At 47.6% G+C, this 18177-nt stretch overlaps 1 protein-coding gene across 1 annotated transcript; it reads right to left on the reverse strand.

Annotated features, from left to right (window-relative positions):
* Window positions 1-285: 285 nt before the first annotated feature.
* On the reverse strand, window positions 286-18007 carry CALR3 (calreticulin 3). The gene is made up of 10 exons (XM_064280921.1): window positions 17861-18007; window positions 17550-17651; window positions 15125-15328; window positions 11479-11573; window positions 7880-8068; window positions 3991-4098; window positions 3761-3892; window positions 2573-2665; window positions 1516-1679; window positions 286-1409 (listed from the first exon to the last, which is right to left on the reverse strand). Exons 1-9 carry the CDS (start codon window positions 17949-17951, stop codon window positions 1536-1538), a joined length of 1158 nt encoding a protein of 385 aa, XP_064136991.1. The 5' UTR covers window positions 17952-18007; the 3' UTR covers window positions 286-1409; window positions 1516-1535.
* Window positions 18008-18177: the final 170 nt, after the last annotated feature.

The following is an 18177-nucleotide window of genomic DNA, read 5'->3' on the forward strand; positions in this document are numbered from 1 at the left end:
CATGGGGACAGGCCCACCAGGAGAAGTGTCTATGTGTGGACACACTGATGTTCCTTTCTGTCACACACTTGGGGTGCCCACGTGTCCAGAGCTATTTCCACATCCAGGTGAGCAAGGCAGGCCAGGCAGGTTTCGCCAGAGCGGGCCAGCCTTGCCTTACCTGTCTCAGATGGTGGCACCAGTCAGTCAGGGTCACCTTGGGTCTTCAGGCAGGCAGGGAAGGGTCTATGGTGTGGACACTGCCTCCTGCCCCCTTCCCAGCCACTCACAGGCCTTGTGTCCTTCAGACAGGGACTGGGTGTTGTGTGGGTCACTCGTCACATGCTGTTGGGTGCCATACCTTGTCACAGGTGCTCCAGCCTAGGCCACCTGGACACTCTCCACCCCCAGTCAGAGGTCTCAAACAGGGTCTCCAGTCCACTCTGCATCAGATCAGCTGGAGGGTTCATTCGACACAGCCCAGGGCTTTCATTCTGGCTCAGCAGGTCTGGGTAAGGTCCTAGATTCCGAGTTTCTAGCAAATTCCCAAGTGGTACTAATGCTGCTGGTCCCAGGGCCCCAGCTTGGAACCACTGGGAAGGAATGCGCAACGGTGGTTCTATGGTAGAATTTTCATCTTCCATGTGGGAGAGCCAGGTTCAAGTCCCGGCCAGTGCACCCCATGCACAGCCACCTCCTGTCTGTTAGCGGAGGCCTGCATGTTGCTATGATGCTAAACAGGTTGCAGCAGAGCTTCCAGATTAAGATGGACTAGGAAGAAAGGCCTGGCGATTGACTTCTGAAAATCAGCCAATGAAAACCCTATGGATCACAATAGAACATTGTCCAGTAGAGTGCTGGACACTGAGCCCCCTACATTGGAAGGCACTCCAAATATCTAGTGGCTGCAACAATGGACTGGAGCAGACCAATGATTGTGAAGATGGTGTAGGACCAGGCAGCATTTTGTTCCATTACGCATGGGGTCACCACGCATCAGGGCTGACTCGACAACAGCTGACAACACATTACAGAGAACTGATGGCCACAGAAGTGGGTCCCGAAGTGCAAAAGCACCAGCTGCTTTCTTGCGCCTCACATGCTTCTGCTCCAGTGCCCGTGTTTCCTGAAAGAGCTGACGAGTAAACAACGCAACAAACCTCTGATGTCAGAGACGGACACCAGCACCTTTCACCTGAGGAAATGTCTGTGTCTATGAGTCATTCACAACTCAAAAAAATCAAGCACCATTCTCCTTTCTCACGGTAAGTTTTACCAACTTTCATAAAAACGTTTGGAAGGTTAAGAAAGGAGCATGCATTTGGGGCCGAAACCCCACAGAACGTGGGCTCTGCTGTGCGTGTTGCTTGAGAAGACACTGTTGGGTGCACCGAGGTCGCTGGGGAACACGTCACCAACCCCACTGAGACCTGCACGCAGGAACAGAATGTGTTTGAAAGAAAACCAGAGAAGTGACTGTGTAGACATTGGAGCTTTTAAATTAGATTAAAATAGAAACAAGGTGTCACCAAGTACCTTTACTGATCATTGCACAATTACAGTTCATCTCGCCTGTGAAATCGATTGAAGAAATTTTGCCTTGCATCAAAGTTCCCGGCCAGCAGCTCCTCCTCCTCCTCCTCTTGGGCCTTTCTGAGCTCCTCTTTGGCCTGGATGGCATCCATCTCCCGTTCTGGGCCCTGGAGGGTGACACGAGAGCCCCACCACCCGGGGATCACCAGCCTGCAGCTTCCCCACCCTCCCCCTGCTGAATCACGGTCCCCAGGGATTCGGGGTCCTAATCCCCAGAGCCTGTGGGTGTGGCTTATATGGAAAAAGAGTCTTTGCAGATGGAATAAAATGAAGAATGTTGGCATGGGAAGCTGATCCTGGATTATGTGGCTGGGTCTTCAATGTTATTTAAACAAAACAAACCAAAAAAGCCATTTGCTGTCAAGTCGACTCCAATTCACAGAGCTCCCATGTGTGTCAGAGTAGAACTGGGCTTCACAGGGTTTTCAATAGCTGATTTTTCAGAAGCAGATTGCCAGACCTTTCTTCTGAGGCACCTGCAGTATTCAATGATAAAAAGCCACCAAGCCCTCTCCTAAATGTTGCTGTTTTGTTAGTTGCTGTCAAGTTGATTCCAATTCATGGTGCCCCATGTATCAGAGTAGAACATGCTCGGTAGAGTTTTCAAGGCTATCTTTTGGAAACAGATCGCCAGGGCTTTCTTCCAAGGCATCTCTAGGTATTCATTGGTAAAAATTCATCAAACCCTTTCCTAAATGTTGCTTTTGTTGTTAGTTGCTATGAGTTGACTCTGACTCAGGAGGACCCTATGTGTGCAGAGTAGAACTGCTCCATAGGGTTTTCAAGGCTATGGCCTTTTGGAAGCAGATTGCCAGGCCTGTCTTCCGAGGTGCACTGGGTGGCTTTGAACCTCCAACGTTCTGGTTAGTAGTCAAGTGCTTAACTATTTGCACCACCCAGAGACTGCTTTTCCTAAATGTTAGATTCCAATAAAAAAAAAAAAGATAGAAATCAACAATGAAAGAAAAAGTGAATTGCGTGCATGGGTTGAACACCATACCTTCGTTTCACCCCAGGTGGCCTTCCCAAAATTCTCAGCATACTCTTCATCGTCTGTGATCAGGAAGTTATCAAAGATGGTTCCGGATCGCACCTGTGGATAAAATCAGGGGCTTCATTAGTGACTTGAGATACATAACCACTGTCCACAGAGAAGCAGCTATGTGCTCAGTACTGTGACGGTGATTAGTTCTCAGTCCTATGTGCTTATACACACTTTTAGGCCACCAGTTCCTCCAGGGTACTAGTTCTCAAACTTGCCTGCAAACTGGGGTCGCCCAGAGCGTTTACAGACTCTCTGGATGCCTGTCCCACCCATGAAATGCTGAGTGATCAGTCCAGGGCACAGCCTGGGCATCGAGGCCATGGTGGAAGGCCACTGCTCTGGAATCTTCCTGCACAGGGCTTGGGATGTAGACCAGCAGGAGCAGCATCGCTGGGAGCCTGCTGGGAGTGCAGAACCCAGATCCTGCCACCTTATTCTGGAGTTGACGGGCACCCCAGATCAGCTCTGAGATGAGGGCTGACATTGCCAGTAGTAGCCTGGGAGGTGCATTCCCAGGGGGCACGATTGCAGGGCAAGAAGCCCCAAGAAGGCAGGACCCGTGTCGGTTGTGCCTACAACTGTGTCTTAGGGTCTGGGCACCAGGGCCTGACACATAGTAGATGCTCACTGAATAGCAGTGTTTTGAATTAAAGGAATCTATAAGGTCCCTGAGAGGAGCCCTGGTGGCACAACATTTAAAGTGCTTAGCTGCTAACTGAAAGGTCGGTGGTTCAAATTCACCAGCCCCTCCCCAGGAGAAAGATGTGGCAGTCTGCTTCTGTAAAGATTACACCCTTGGAAACCCTATGCGCAGTTTACCCTGTCCTACAGGGGTCACTATGAGTCCAAAGCAACTTGACAGCAAGGGTTTGGTTTTTTTGGTTATAAGGTCCCAGGGTAGCGCAAACAGATTGCACTTGACTGCAAACCTAAAGGTCGGTGGTTCGAACCCACCCAGTGGCACCGTGGGAGAAAAGGCCTGGCAATCTGCTTCTGTAAAGATTACAGCCAAGAAAACCCTATGAGCAGTCCTACTCTGTAACATGTGGAGTTGCCACGAGTCTGAATCGACTCAATGGCAGCTAAACAACAACCTGCTGAAATTCACACTTTTTAATGAAAGCAAACTTAAAACCCAGTGACCTGCCAAAGCTCCAGTCCAATAGCACCGATATTCTCAAATTCTGAGAGGTCGTACTCTGTCAGATAGTTGGTGCTTCTCATATTCTGGTGGAGCCACACGTCTTTATCAATCCCCTCAAGTTTCAGGCTGTCCTGCAACAAACCACACACACAGGTAGTTGGCATGATATGGGGGGGAGGAGGGGCAGCCCAAGGGTATCCAAGATGCCAGGGCATGGGGGAGACTGTACCTGGTATGGAGGCTTCTGCAGCATCGGCCCTGGCCAGTCACCATCCAGCTCACTGTTCCAGTCACTGGGCTTGCTGGCGCTTGCATCCAGAAAATGTTTCTCCCAGTCCTGAACACAAACCCAAAACTCAGTTGGGTGATCAGGCGTGAGAAAGGGAATTCTTAGAACCCAGGAGACAGGGTGAGGCAGGACTTGGCCCCCTTGCAATTTCCTCCTCTCCTTTCCAATTTGGTGGCCAAGTGCTCAGGGTTTCTAATCCCACTGAGTGCTTCAAGAAACACATGGCTGGGTTTTTCTTTGTAACCCCCTGCGTGATTTCAGCATTATTTCTTCCATGCTGTTGAAAGGAACAGCAGTGTGAACAGTCCAAATAATGGCTGACTTAAAACGAAGTGGAATATAAGTGATGGTCGGGGAGGGATCTAGCACAGCTCAGGTCCTATTAAGTGTGTCCTCTATGGTATGGTCACAGATGGAGTGTTCCAGAAAGAGAAGTGGGATAACTAAGAAATGTTCTGAGATTTATGGGGATTGCACGGTAGCAGGAAAAAAGCAGTTACATTATTGAGTAATATGTATATATATATACGTGTGTGTGCACGTGTATGTGGTTATGTCTGTGTACATATGCATGTATATATCTGTATGTATACATGTATATAAACATACATGTACATGTTAACCTGTTGCTGTTGAGTCAACTTTGACGCATAACAATCCCACGCGTGTCAGAGTAGAACTATGCTCCCTAGGGTTTTCGATGGCTGATTTTTTAGAAGTGGATCGCCAGCCCTTTCTTCCAAGGCACCTCTAGGTAGACTTGAACTGCCAACTTTTCCTTACCAGCTGAGCACATTAACCATTTACACTACACAGGGAGTCCTACATATACATATACACATGTGTATACTTCTATGTGTATACCAAAACCAAACCCATTGCCGTCGAGTCAATTCCAACTCATACCAACCCTGTAAGACAGGGCAGAACTGCCCCACAGGGTTTCCAGGAAGTGCCTGGTGGATTCGAACTGCCCACCTTTTTGTTAGCAGCCAAGCTCTTAACCACTGCACCACCAGGGCTCCATTTATATGTGCACATGTATATTCTTCGCCAACACCATAATTCAAATGTACCAATGGTGTTGACAAAAAATACTGAGTACACCACAGACTGCCAGAAGAACAAACAAATCTGTCTTGGAAGAAGTATAGCCAGAACGCTCCTTAGAAGAGAGGATGACAAAACTTCATCTCATGTACTTTGGATATGTTGTCAAGAGGGACCAGGCCCTGGAGAAAGATATGGTGGGTACAATGTCAGCAAAAAAGAGGAAGACCCTCAACAAGACAGACTGGCACAGTGGCTGCAACAATGGGCTCAAACATAGCAACGATTATGAGGATGGCACAGGACCCAGGCAATGTTTCAATCTGTTGTACACAGGGGTCGCTATGAGTCAGAACCAACTCAATGGCACCTAACAGCAACAACGTATATGTATATATATATATATATATATATATATATATATATATATATATATATATATATATATATATATGTGGTTTAAAAAGCCAAAACCAAACCCGTTGCCGTTGAGTTGATTTCAACTCATAGTGACCCTATAGGACAGAGGAGAATTGCCCCACAGGGTTTCCAAGGAGCTGCTAGCGGATTCAAACTACGGACATTTTGGTAGCAGCCGAGTTCTTAACCACTGTGCCACCAGGGCTCCATATGTGGCTTAGTAGTTGTTTAATAAATATTTGTTGAGTAAGTGAATGCATGAGAAAAGTAGCTGAGATTAACTAATATTCAGATAAACACCTCAGGAAGAGTATTGATGTCCTGTATGCTCGGGTTTTCTCTCTGAGAGTGACTGCCAATGGCACAGGTTCTGCCCTTGGGCTGTGGCTTTTCCATGGTGACTCTAACTTCTCACTGGCCAAGGCATGGATTTCATTGCCTCCCCTCCTGTTCCCTTCCCTCTACCCCAACTGGTAGCAGGTGAGACCCTCCTGAGTTGTGATCCAGGAAATAAGTTACCATCCAAGTAGCCGACTCCTTATAATTGTGGGTTCTCACGGTATAATTCCAGAATTCATTTCTGTTTAAGAGCTCACCCAAAACTAGATATATGGACAAGAATTACCCAGTTTAGGGTAAACTTCCAAATGGATTGCTCAATGACGCTTGGGAACTGGATCTCATGCCCCACCCCACACTGCTCACCAGGCCTGGGGAGGCTTCCGTGGAGCTCTGAGCCAGCGAGATTTCAGGACAGTTCCAGGGTAAGTTTCTCTGCCTTCTTAGCCTCGGTTCCCCATTTGGGGAGCATCATATAGTCTCGGGGGGGCTACTGGAGGGACTTGTGTCAGTGCTGGGCCTGGCACACACTAGACACCAAGTATTATGGCAGCTTGTGGTGGGTAGAACTGTGCTCCCCAAAAGATATTTCCCCATCTTGGAACCTGTGGAAGGGCCCTTATTTGGAAAAAGGGTCTTCGCAGGTGTGATTAAGCGAAGGATCTTGTTATGGATTGAATGGTGTCCCCCCAAAATATGTGCTGTAAACTCTGAATCCTATACCTGCGGATGTGATCCCATTTGGGAATAGGATTTTCTTTGTTAATGAAGCCACCTCCATGTACAATGTCTTAAGCCAATCACTTTTGAGATACAACAAGAGGCAGATTAGGCACAGAGATAAGCAAGCACAAACAGGGGAAGGCGGATGCCACATAACGATCGCCAAGGAGCTGCGGAACATCGGGCTAGAGAAGCTGAGACAAGGATCCTCCTCCCCCCAGAGCCGACAGAGAGAGAGCCTTCCCCCCAGAGCTGGTACCCTGAATTCAGGCTTCTGGCCTCCTGCACTGTCAGACAATAAATTTCTGTTCGTTAAAGCCGCCCACTTGTGGTATTTCTGTTACAGCAGCACTAGATGACTAAGACAGGACTCAAGGTGAGATCATCCTGGATTATTCAGGCGGGCTTTAAATTCAATGACAAGTTCCTTACAAGAGACAGAAGAGAAGACACAGGGAAGACGACCATGTGACGATGGAGGTAGGGATTAGAGAGATGTAGCCACAAGCCCAGGACCACTTGGAGGCACCAGAAGCTGGAAGAAACAAGGAAGGAAGTTCCCCTGGAGCCTCGAGAGAGAGCGCTGCCCTGCCGACACCTTGATTTCGGACTTCTGGCTTCCAGAATTGTGAGAATAAATTTCTATTTATTCTGTCAGATTGTGATAATTTGTTATGACAGCCCTTGAAAATTAACATATAGCTGTTATGTTAACCAATTCCTGGTTGTCAGCCACGACAAGTATGATGCTTAGAAAATACTTCACTTTCAAATGCAAAATAACAAAAAAAAAATCATTTTTAAAAAGGTTGCTGATGCCATATCCTTTATTTTTACATTGGTAAAAATAAAACAAGCCCACTTGCTTTCATCTCACCTATTATAAAATTCTTCCACAATACCTTGCAATGTGCAACCTGTGTGGCTGGTAAAAGCGGTATATGCTTGGGGGGAGGACATTTGATTATTATGGTATTATTGTCACAATTACCACTCATGTAGCAGTTGTAGCTGGGTAGTCACAAAGTATACTTTCATACTTTCTATAGTTATTTTGGAATCCCTGGGTGGTGCAAATGGTTAACACACTAGGCTGCAAACCAAAAGGACAGAGGTTCAAGTCCACCCAGAGGTGCCTCGGAAGAAAGGCCTGGTGGTCTATTTCCCAAAAGATCAGTCATTAAAAACCCTATGGATCACAGTTGTATTCTGACACATAGGGGATCGCCCTGAGTCGAGTCAGAGTTGCCTCGACGGCAACTGGTTTGGTTTACAGATGTTCGGGAAGATTCCAAACCTGAGTTTTGCTGTCTGTAACCTGATCCCAGTCCTTAGACTCTGCTGAAGATTTTTCCATTTTCTTCAGGGATGTTAGTTGCCAGTCATACTCGATGCTGCCTGACTCGATTGACTGGCCATCAACTTTCACGTCGTAAGTCAGATCTGGTCTTAAAATCAGAGTGTAAAGGTGTGTAAAGGCATCGACCTGCAAATTCCAGAGGAGAAAGGGTAACGATAAATCCCTGGATGCTTTGGCCCCACTCAGTTTACTTGTTCATTAGCCGTAGCCTTGTTAGAATCAGCAAGGAGACAGACTCTGGGTGGATAGGGTGATATGATTACAAGATAAAGGGTGTCCTACAGAGACTTCGACTCACTTACTCTGGACACATCATCAGGAAAGATTAATTGCTAGAAAAGGACAGCATGGATGGTAAAGTAGAAGGTCAGTGAAATGAGGGAAACCCTCCACGAGATGGACTGAAACAATAGCTGCAACAACGGGCTCAAACATACCAATGATCATGAATGTCGCACAGGACCAGGCAACGTTTCCTTCTGTTGTACGTGGGGTTCATGTGAGTCGGAGCTGACTCTATGGGAACTAACAACAACCGAGTAACCGCCGTCTTGCAGAATACTTCCTCACTTTATTAACAGCCTTCTCTTGGGTAGCTGGTTGCCCTGGCAGAAAGATGGTGGCTCCCATCTATAAAACTCACAGAAAATCACAAAGGGGCAGCCGGTATGAACTAAGGGGCTGCTGGGCTGTTTGACTTATGAGGAGCCATATGAAAAAACTGTTCTCTATTCCGGAAGATGCCAGGCAATGGCTGCTCTCGAATACATCTGTTTGTCAATACAGGGAGGGAACTTTCTAATGCTCTGAGCTGTCCAACTGTTCAAGCCCTGTGAGGGGAAACTAGGTGCCAAAAAACCAAACATTTTGCCATCAAGTCCGACTCACAGTAACCCTTTAGGACAGAGTAGAACTGCTCCACAGGGTTTCCAAGGCTGCAATCTTTACAGGAGCTGACTACCACATCTTTCTGTCAAACCAGGGCTCCTTGAACAAGGGAAAAATTCAGTACATATGAAGTAAATGTGGGAAGGAAGGTGGAAGGGTGGGTCCTGGCCTGCCTGCCTGTCCCACCAGCCGGGACTCCTGCATCCTACTCCGCTGTGGCTCTCCATGGTGCCGGCCCAGCAGCACCAGCAATACCAGGGACGCTGCAAAAATGTCCATCCCCAGGCTGCCCACCTGGTTCCACTGGGACCTCTGAGGGGCCACAGCTTGTGCCCCCACGTCCTGGAGTCCTGATGCTGCTCAGGCGGGAGAACCACTGCCCTGTCATCTTAAACGCTCTATGATCCCATGAGCCCCTCTACTGACAGCCAAGCCCACAGGCCTCCCTACCCTGTGCCACCATCTGCTTTGCCAAGGGATCGGCCACTACAGCCTACACCAGATGTTCAGGATCAAGACTTCGGCCAGCTCTGCGTTCTCAGCCTCCCTCAGCAGGGTAAGGTGACAGGAGCACCTACTTCACCAAATGCTCTCCTTGGGCTCACCGCCAGCCCCAATGCTGGCCCACCATGATTCTGTCATTGGGACAAACCCTCCTGACTGACTGCTGCTACTCTCCGTTTTCCATGTCCACACAGATGCAAACGGCCCAACACTTGCACCTTTGGTCTCAACCCTCAGCCTAGAGCTTGGCCTGAGTTTCCAACACTTCTGCAGGCCAACTGCCCCGGAGGCCCTTCGGGACCAAGCAGCCCACCACTCAGACACAGCCTGGCCATGTGGATCATCACAGCACCACAGAGGGTTACCTTCAGCTCCAGTCTTCCCTTGTTACAGAGCACTGATAAGCCTATCTCCAGGTCACAGGTAAATGGACCCCAGGCCCTGCCCCAGGCCACCTCTGGGTCATAGGTCAGGCCTCCCCAGGCCCCGCAGCCCATCTCTGGGTCATAGGTCAGGCCTCCCCCAGGCTGTGGGCCCCAGACTACCTCCAAGTCACAGGTTGGGCTCCTCCAGCACTCCGCCCAAGGCCTTAGCCCAACAGTCCCACCATCCCCCACTAGGTACATCAGAGATAATTCTCTAACATTTTTCAGGCCCCTTCTGGGACGCCCTAGTGGCTGACCTTGGCTTGCCACCGGCAAGGTTCCCCCGCCCCTCCAATACCCAGGGTGTGTCGGAGCCCATAAAGATGGCCATGCTCTAAGAGCGCTACGGTGCCAAGAAGCTTCGAGGGGCTCCATGCCACTCTCAAACAGGCACTACACGATCCTCCCTGGGGCCAGTGGGCTGAAATGGCACTCAGGGCAGCACAGACATGCCGACCCTCAGCTGTGGTTTCCTGGCCTCTGCAGTCTTGGCCCTACACGGCACCATAGACCCACAGAGGAAGCCCCTGGCACCTTCCTGGCTGGGCCCAGTGGCCTTTACGGTGTCACCTCCTGCCTCTGCCCTGAAAAATGGAGATGATGCTATTTTCAGGTCACCTCAGTAAGAGGGCAAGATGGTATGCATTCACTTTAAAAACACTCCCCTTTGAAAATGCTTGAGTATTCTGAAGATGCTTAATTTCTCCAGAAGGTGTTTTTCATCCTGAATGTTGCATCGTTGGTGATAATGGATATGGATGAAACATGAGGGTCCTGCCATAACCCTTCAGGGGCCAGATAGGCTTATGACATGGTTGTGACAGTAATGTCATGTGTCACTTGGCTAGGCCATGCTTCCCAGTATGTGTGGCTGTCCTCCATTTTGTGATACTACATAATTATCCTCTATTTTATGTGTTGTCAATTCTAACCTGTATGTGTTAATGAGGCAGGATTAGTGTGGATTTATCTTGAAGCACAAGCTTTTAAGAGGGTGTGATTCAAGTCACAGCATTATGCAAGTCACACCCTTACTCTGATGTAGGTGGAATTTCCTTGGTGGTGTGACCTGAAGCATATACACACATATGTACACACACACACACATACACACATATACACGGATGCTGTGGCAAGGCTCCCCCTTGCTCTGGATCCTGCACCTGGCTCATCATCACCTGACTTCCAGTTCTGGGGACTTGAGCCTGTTGTCTGAACTGCCAATTCTGGGATTTGCCAGCTTCCGCAAACCTGTAAGCCAACAGCCTGCCGCCTAACCTGCCAAGTGTGAGTTCCTCAGCCCCTGCAACACGTGAGTCAGGAGAAGCCTCCAGCATGATGCCTAACCCACGGATTTGGGACTTGCCAGCCTCCACAACTGTGTGAGCCATTTCCTTGAGATAAATCTCTCTCTACTTACGTATAAATGCTTCACTGGTTTTGGTTCTCTAGAAAACTCAGCATGAGACAATGGTTCACAGTAAAAGGGACTTGTGCCTTACTGGTAAGGTCAGAACATCCGGGGGAACAAACCAGGCAGAGTCGACAAGTCTCTCTAGTGGACCCGCTAGCCTGGAGACCAGGGGCGGGAGTTATGTTCGCTCGGACCTGGCTTTGGCTTGGCAAAATACTTTAAAACCAAAACTATCTTCTCTAAATGTGGTTACGGTCAGGCAACAGAGTTAACACAATCACTGATTTGGGTTCAAGAGCATTTACCTTACACCTGATTGACTTCTTGTTTGAATGATACTGATTCTTGAAATATAAAATGACATGAATTTTCTTGATATCAAATCCACAAATATCGGGTCCTACAAAAAAAGATATGAGCTGCTCTCAATTTTCTTCCATAATTTATGCATCACCATTCAGTATCCCCTCCTGACCACTCTCCTTAAATGTACAAGGCCCAGAATTTTATGGTGACACCCCCCACTGGCAGGCCCTTCTCTGGAAATCGCAGCTGCCTGGGTCTCAAGCACAAGTCAGTCTGTGAGTAAGAGATGACAGGCCTAGTCATCTAACAGGTGTCCCTGTGCTGCCTGCCCCGCCCCGACTCTGACACAAGCACCTGTGGTCAGGTAGGGTTCAGGTGTCAGAGCTGCCCAGGCTGGCTCCAACCCCAAAGTAGCAGTTCAGGGGCTGAGACATGTGGCAGCTACTCAGCTTCCCCATGCCTTGATTTCCTCATCTATAAAATGGGGATGTTAATCCTGACTTTATAATGTATTATGCCAGTGAAATGGGCTGATGTATGTAAAGCACTTAGTGTGGCAAAGCTCAGGGTTTGTGCTGTTATTATTGCCACTATTATATTCCAAGAAGATTTATACCTACATAAACCAATGTGGCAAAGCTCAGGACTTGTGCCATTACGTATTATCATCATCATACTCTAAAACAATACATATTTACACTTATATATCTACACACGCACACTTAATGATAACTCCAAATGATAAATGAGAGGTTATACTCAGTTCATAGGTTCCAATGAAGTTGCTAAGAACATGGAATGTTGTGGAACACGCCATTCCCCGAAGATCTGTCGTTCTGAACACTCTGTCATTCCGAACATGCTGACCAAGGCTTACAGGGTGTAACTGGAATTACATCCAGCCTTTTGATGATGTTTGGAGTTGTCCTGCGAGTCATTAGCCTCAAGCACACACTTGTTCTTCCCATCTCAGATAGAACATTCCAAAACACCCCTGGACTGGGCGCCCACTTTGGGGTATTCTGTCTGGCCAAACGAGTATAAACACAAGCACATCAGCTTCCTATTGGACGCTGAGTGATGAACCCCAGAGTAAAGGGAGATTCAGGCTGCACATAAGCACTTACAGAATGTTAGCAATTGGCTACAAGGAGATGCTACACTGAACCTGGAAATGAAATTGTGAAGCATTCACAAAGAACACTGAGTGTTCTCAAAGGATGTGTGCTTCATTTCCTTTGTTTCCATCGCTGGAAAACATCCCAGTCTGCTTTTTAAAACAAAAGCTATGGCACGCATGCTATTTTTGTGAAATTCGACTTTCTCAGAATTGAGATGTGTGATTTATTTTTCCCTCACAACTGGCCAGAATTTTCCTCCTCTCTATTCCTCAGCACCTATACACTGTCCATATTGAATTAAGCTTCAGGACACAATCAGAAATGACAAGGAAATCTGGGGTTTTCTTTTAATGGCAATAATAAAATCAGCACAAAATGGATTTTTGTCAGGAAGGGATGTAGGGCCTGAACTTGGGCTGATCTGACTTTGGGCATGTAGTTTCATCTAAGCCTCAGTTTCCTTATTTGCAAAATGGGGGTGGTAAGGCCTATTTTCTGGGGTTTTACATACATCACCTAAGACTGCATATGAAGGCCCCGGCAAGGGCTCAATACAATGGGCTTCTCTCCTCTTCCCCTTCAGCACCCTGCCAATCATCAGATTCTCCTCATACCAAAAGCTAGAGCTGAGACATCTGGGCTTTAATAGTGACAAGTCTCTAATTCAACAGGTCATTTTTTTGCCGGATTATCTTTGCCATCCTGTTTAAAGAGAGTAACAACCACCAACAAAACCAAGACCTTTAAATTTCTTTTTGAATCAAAATAGACACCTTCTTCACTGCTGATAGTGAATTCAAGAGTACACAGTAGAGCTGAAGGAACTCAGGCCAGGGAGTTGGGGTCTATGCTGTCTGTGGAGACTTTGCTTCCAATTCTGTCACTTTGGAGAAATCCCGTACTCCATAAATGTGATCCCATAGAGTGGGATCACACCATCTCTAACACTCTACTTCTAAAGCTCAGATTCTAAATAACACGATGACCAGCAGAGCAGATAAACATAACAACAGTACAACCAGGTGTCCAAAACCTGCTGCTGATTGCAATAAATCCAGAGATAAGCACCAGGAAAACACACTAGGGAGGAAAATCTCCGCAAGCCATTCATGTTGGGAGATGGGAGAAAAGGATTTTACAGAATGATTCCCCAAATTTGGACCATGGGTGGACATTTTAAAAGTACATCTATTCCTAAAGATTTTCTTTTGAGAGGGAGCGCCTAGCGTCTGGAACCCACCACCTTCAGTTATATCCATTTCATCTTTTCCCCATTTTAGGACATACTTTCATCAATTACCCTCGGTGTAAGGAGAAACTGCATATATATCAGGGGTTGGCAAACTTTTCCTGTAAGAGGCCGGACAGGAAATATTTCCAGCTTTGTGGGTGAATGGCCTTTGTGGCAACAACTCAACTCTGCTATCTGTTATAGCAGGAAAGGGGCCTTAGACAAATCTCAACAAACAAGCATGGCTATGGGCCAATAAAACTTTATCTATAGAAACTGGAAATAAACTTAATTTTTTTCAAGTCTGAATTTCATATAGGTTGACGTTTTTGATATTTGAAATTCATGTAAATTTCATGTCATGAAATATTATCCTTCCTTTGATTTCTTTCAAATAGTGCAACACGTAAAAACTACCCTTAGCTCACAAGTGGCAAAAAACAGGCCATAGTTTGCCAACTCCTGATACATTCCATGCACTCTGGGTTCTATTAATGTTGAATAAATAGCTTCCTCAAAAGCATGACAGGATGGTACATTGGTCTTTTTTTCTTTTACATTTTATTGTATTTTTAGTGAAAATATAGACAGCAAAACGAACTCCCATTCAACAGCTTCTACCCAGTATTCTGCTCCACAGGGTTTTCAGTGACATTGGTTACATTCTTCACACTGTGTCAACATTCCCATTATTTCCTTTCTAGTTGTTTTCTCCCATTACCTTAGTCTCATGGCCCACAACCCTCTCATCTATGCTTTAACTGTTGTTCACTCGACCTCATATAAATACCCAAGGGTGACATTCTTTACTATTTGAGCTAACTTACTATTTAGTTAAAAGGTGATCTCAGGGAATAGTTTCCCTTCAACATTTAAGGAGTATCTCAGGGCAAGAGTCTTGGGGATTCCTCACTATACAAAACTCACTGCCATTGAGTCAATTCAGACTTATAGTAACCCTATAGGACAGGGTAGAACTGCCCCATAGGGTTTCCAAGGCTGTAAATCTTTACGGAAGCAGACTACCATATTTTTCTCCTGCCGGAGCAGCTGGTGAGTTCAAACAGCCAACCTTTTAGCTAGCAGCCAAGCACTTTAACCACTGTACCACCAGGGCTCCTTTAATAATACTAATGAGATTTAACAGGGCTTAAAAACCTTTGGTCAGTTACACTCAATACTGCCCTTATGCTGACCTCACGGTGTTTAGGCAGTCTTAGTCTACAGCTCAACCCAGCTGGAAGGGTTTTCCAGGGCTCTAGGAATGGCTGCACTGCACACATGTGAACTCACCGAACATAACGTAGTACTGTGATTTCCCATTCAGGTTCTTCTGGTCCACATCTGCGGGAAAGACCTTGATGTAGCCCCCTCCGCAGTCCATCTTCTGCTCATGTTTCACCGTGTACTGAATCACCAGGGTCTTCCCTTTATTGCTAAATGGTTTGAACCGTGCAGAGATGGCATAGAATCGCCCATTTTGGGTGGTCTGCAGACCTTTCAATGAAAAGTACTAATGTAGGATTAGGATGACACTGGACTCAGGAAAGTGAAACGATGTTGTCCCCCCAACCCCAATAATAAACGTCATGGAAAACAACCTGTTGCTGCCCAGTCCATTCTGATTCATGGCAACCTTATGTGTTACAGAGCAAACAGCTCCACAGGGTTTTCTTGGCTGTAATCTTTATGGGGGCAGATTGCCAGGCCTTTCTTCCACTGTACCACCCCTATTTCAGTAGCAAATAATACCAAACAGGCATACTGCTCACTGGCTCTCTGCTTCCACAGACCTTACAGTTCACACACCTGGACATTTTTGTACTTAACACAGTGCTGTTATAAGTGTAGAGGGTTTTGGTTCAGTAGCACAATTCTTGGCTTCCATGCAGGAAGCCCAGGTTCCACTCCCAGCAGAGTTACCTCACGTGCGGCCACCACCCATCTGTTTGCGGAGGCTTACACGTTGCTAGGATGCTGAACAGGTTTCAGCAGAATGTCCAGACTAAGAAAGACCAGGAAGAAAGGTCTGGTGAATGACTTTAGAAATCAGCCCATGAAAACCCTATGGGTTACAATGGTCCAATCCGCAACTAATCACGGACAGAGCTCAGGACTCCGCAGCATTTCATTCCGTTGTGCGTGGGGTCGCCATGAGTTGGAGGTGACTGAACGACTGCTGGGCAAGTTTGAACTGCCAACCTTTTGGGTTAGTAGCTGAGCACAGACTGTTTGTGCCACCCAGGGATCAATATGTCCAAACCTGAACTAATAACTGCCTCTTACTACCACACCCCCTCTCTCTGGTCCATTCCTCCCCTCCCGCTCCCCCCCTTCCCCAGGGATTCGTGACCCCTCTCTTTCTCTTACCACCCACCATCTAGACAATCCCCCAAGACCAACTGAGTCTCTGCCTCCCACTGTGTCTGGTCCCACTCTGGTGCCCCTTCACCCTTTCAGCACCGCCCCCATCTCATTGTGGCTAAATTCTACTCATCTTCCAATTCATGGCTTCAATGTCATGGTCCTAGGAGACCAGGAGGGACAGGGCCTTTTTACTGGGTGTCCCCATGTCTGCTCTCAGTAGTCATGTGCCCAGGGAATGAATGGAACATGCACTCTCAGAATTCCAAATGAGAGAAAGGAAAAAATTGTGAAAAGAACCCAAATGATTCAGAGGAGTAGCCCAAGTGGAAATTCCTGTCTTTTGACAAGTTCCATGGAAGTAAAAAAAAAAAAAAAAAATTGCTGTTGAGTCAGCTCCGACTCGTGGTGACCCCATGTGTGTCAAGAGTGGACCTCTGCTCCACAGGGTTTTCAGTGGCTAATTTTTTTGGCAGTAGATTGACAGGCTTTTCTTCCGAGGTACCACTGGGTGGGTTCAAACAGCTAAACTTTGTTAGCATCCTAGTGCTTAACCATCTGCACCAGGCAAAAAACCAAACCAGTTGCTGTCAAGTTGATTCTGACTCATGGCGACCCCATGTGTGTCAGAACAGAACGGTGCACCACAGAGTTTTCAACGGCTATGACCTTTTGAAGCAGCTCATCAGGCCTTTCTTCCAAGGCAACTCTGGGTAGGCTCTAACTACCAATTCCTTAGTTAGTAGTCACGTGTTTAGCCATTTGCACCACCCAAGGACTCATTCCGATGGTTGTTAGTTGCCACTGAGTTGATTCAGACTCCTTGTCCTTCCAAAAGGGGCCCTGGTGGCACAAATTGTTAAGCGTTCCTTTGCTAACTTTAAGGTCGGTGGTTTGAACACACGCAGAGGCTCTGCGGAAGACCTGGCACTCTTCTTCAGTAAAGATTAACCCAGCGGCGGCAAAGTTGGTTCTGACTCACAGCTACCCTATAGGACAAAGTAGAACTCCCCTAACAGGGTTTCCAAGGAGCAGCTGATGCATTTCAACTGCCAACCTTTTGCTTAGCAGCGAGCTCTTAACTGTTGCGCTACCAAGGCTCCTCCGTAAAGATTACAATCTAGGAAACCCTAGGAGACAGTTCTCTCTGTCATTTTGTAGAGTCACTACGAGTGGAAATTGACTGGGAGGCAACTAACAAGTGCTCATAAAACAACTCCCTAAAGTCCTTGTCTTCCTTTCCTCACCTGTAAAATAGATGTAACAGGTGTTGGAGGGGTCACCACACCTACCTTGCAAAGTTGCTAGGGGCGTTAAGCATTTAGCTTCATTTTCCCAGGATCCCTACACTAACCTTTATCTTTCTCCTTATGACCATAAAACTTCCCCGACGAGAGTCTAAAATGCCCGAATTGTGAGTCATTGGTGGACTGCACCCATCGGTTCCTCCAGCGCTCTGTGGGGGGAAACAACACCGGTGAGGGCTGAAAACTATTAGTTTGTGTCATTGGGAGGGTGAGGGGGCGCTCGAGGCCTCGAAACATCGAGGCTCCGCCACCCTCAACCCCGCAGCAAGGGGCCTGGGGCCAACGGCGACACGGCCGTCCGTTGGGCAGCGAAGTGGGGGGTCCTCACGCCCTCGCCAGCGGACGTGGCCCCTTTCACCTCCGTCTAGAAACTCCTCCTGGAAGTAAACGGTGGCCAGCGCCACCCGCAGCAAGCAAACCACCCACAGCTGGACCTCAGCCGCCGCCATGGAGGCCAGGTGGCGCCTCTACGACTGCTCCTCGCTCCCAGCAGCCTCCGCGCAGCTTGCCGCCCCGTCCCAAAACTACAACTCCCGGCAGGCCCCGTGATTATGACCCGGCGTCCTATTGGTCCCCTGCGCGCGGTGCACGCCGGGCCTACCCCAGACCTACTACTCCCATGACGCCCCGCGATTGTGACTGGCTATGCTATTAGTCTCCGCAGCGCAGTGCATG

The sequence above is a fragment of the Loxodonta africana genome, chromosome 3 (assembly GCF_030014295.1).
Source record: "Loxodonta africana isolate mLoxAfr1 chromosome 3, mLoxAfr1.hap2, whole genome shotgun sequence".
Classification (NCBI taxonomy): domain Eukaryota; kingdom Metazoa; phylum Chordata; class Mammalia; order Proboscidea; family Elephantidae; genus Loxodonta; species Loxodonta africana.

Excerpts from the sequence above, each read along its gene's own strand:
- CALR3 (XM_064280921.1), bottom strand. The coding sequence starts at position 17,951 with ATGGCGGCGGCTGAGGTCCAGCTGTGGGTGGTTTGCTTGCTGCGGGTG. Across the intron at positions 15,329-17,549 it reads TCATAAGGAGAAAGATAAAG|GTCTGCAGACCACCCAAAAT; the intron begins GTTAGTGTAGGG and ends TTTCATTGAAAG. Across the intron at positions 2,666-3,760 it reads TTGGACTGGAGCTTTGGCAG|GTGCGATCCGGAACCATCTT; the intron begins GTCACTGGGTTT and ends TTTTATCCACAG.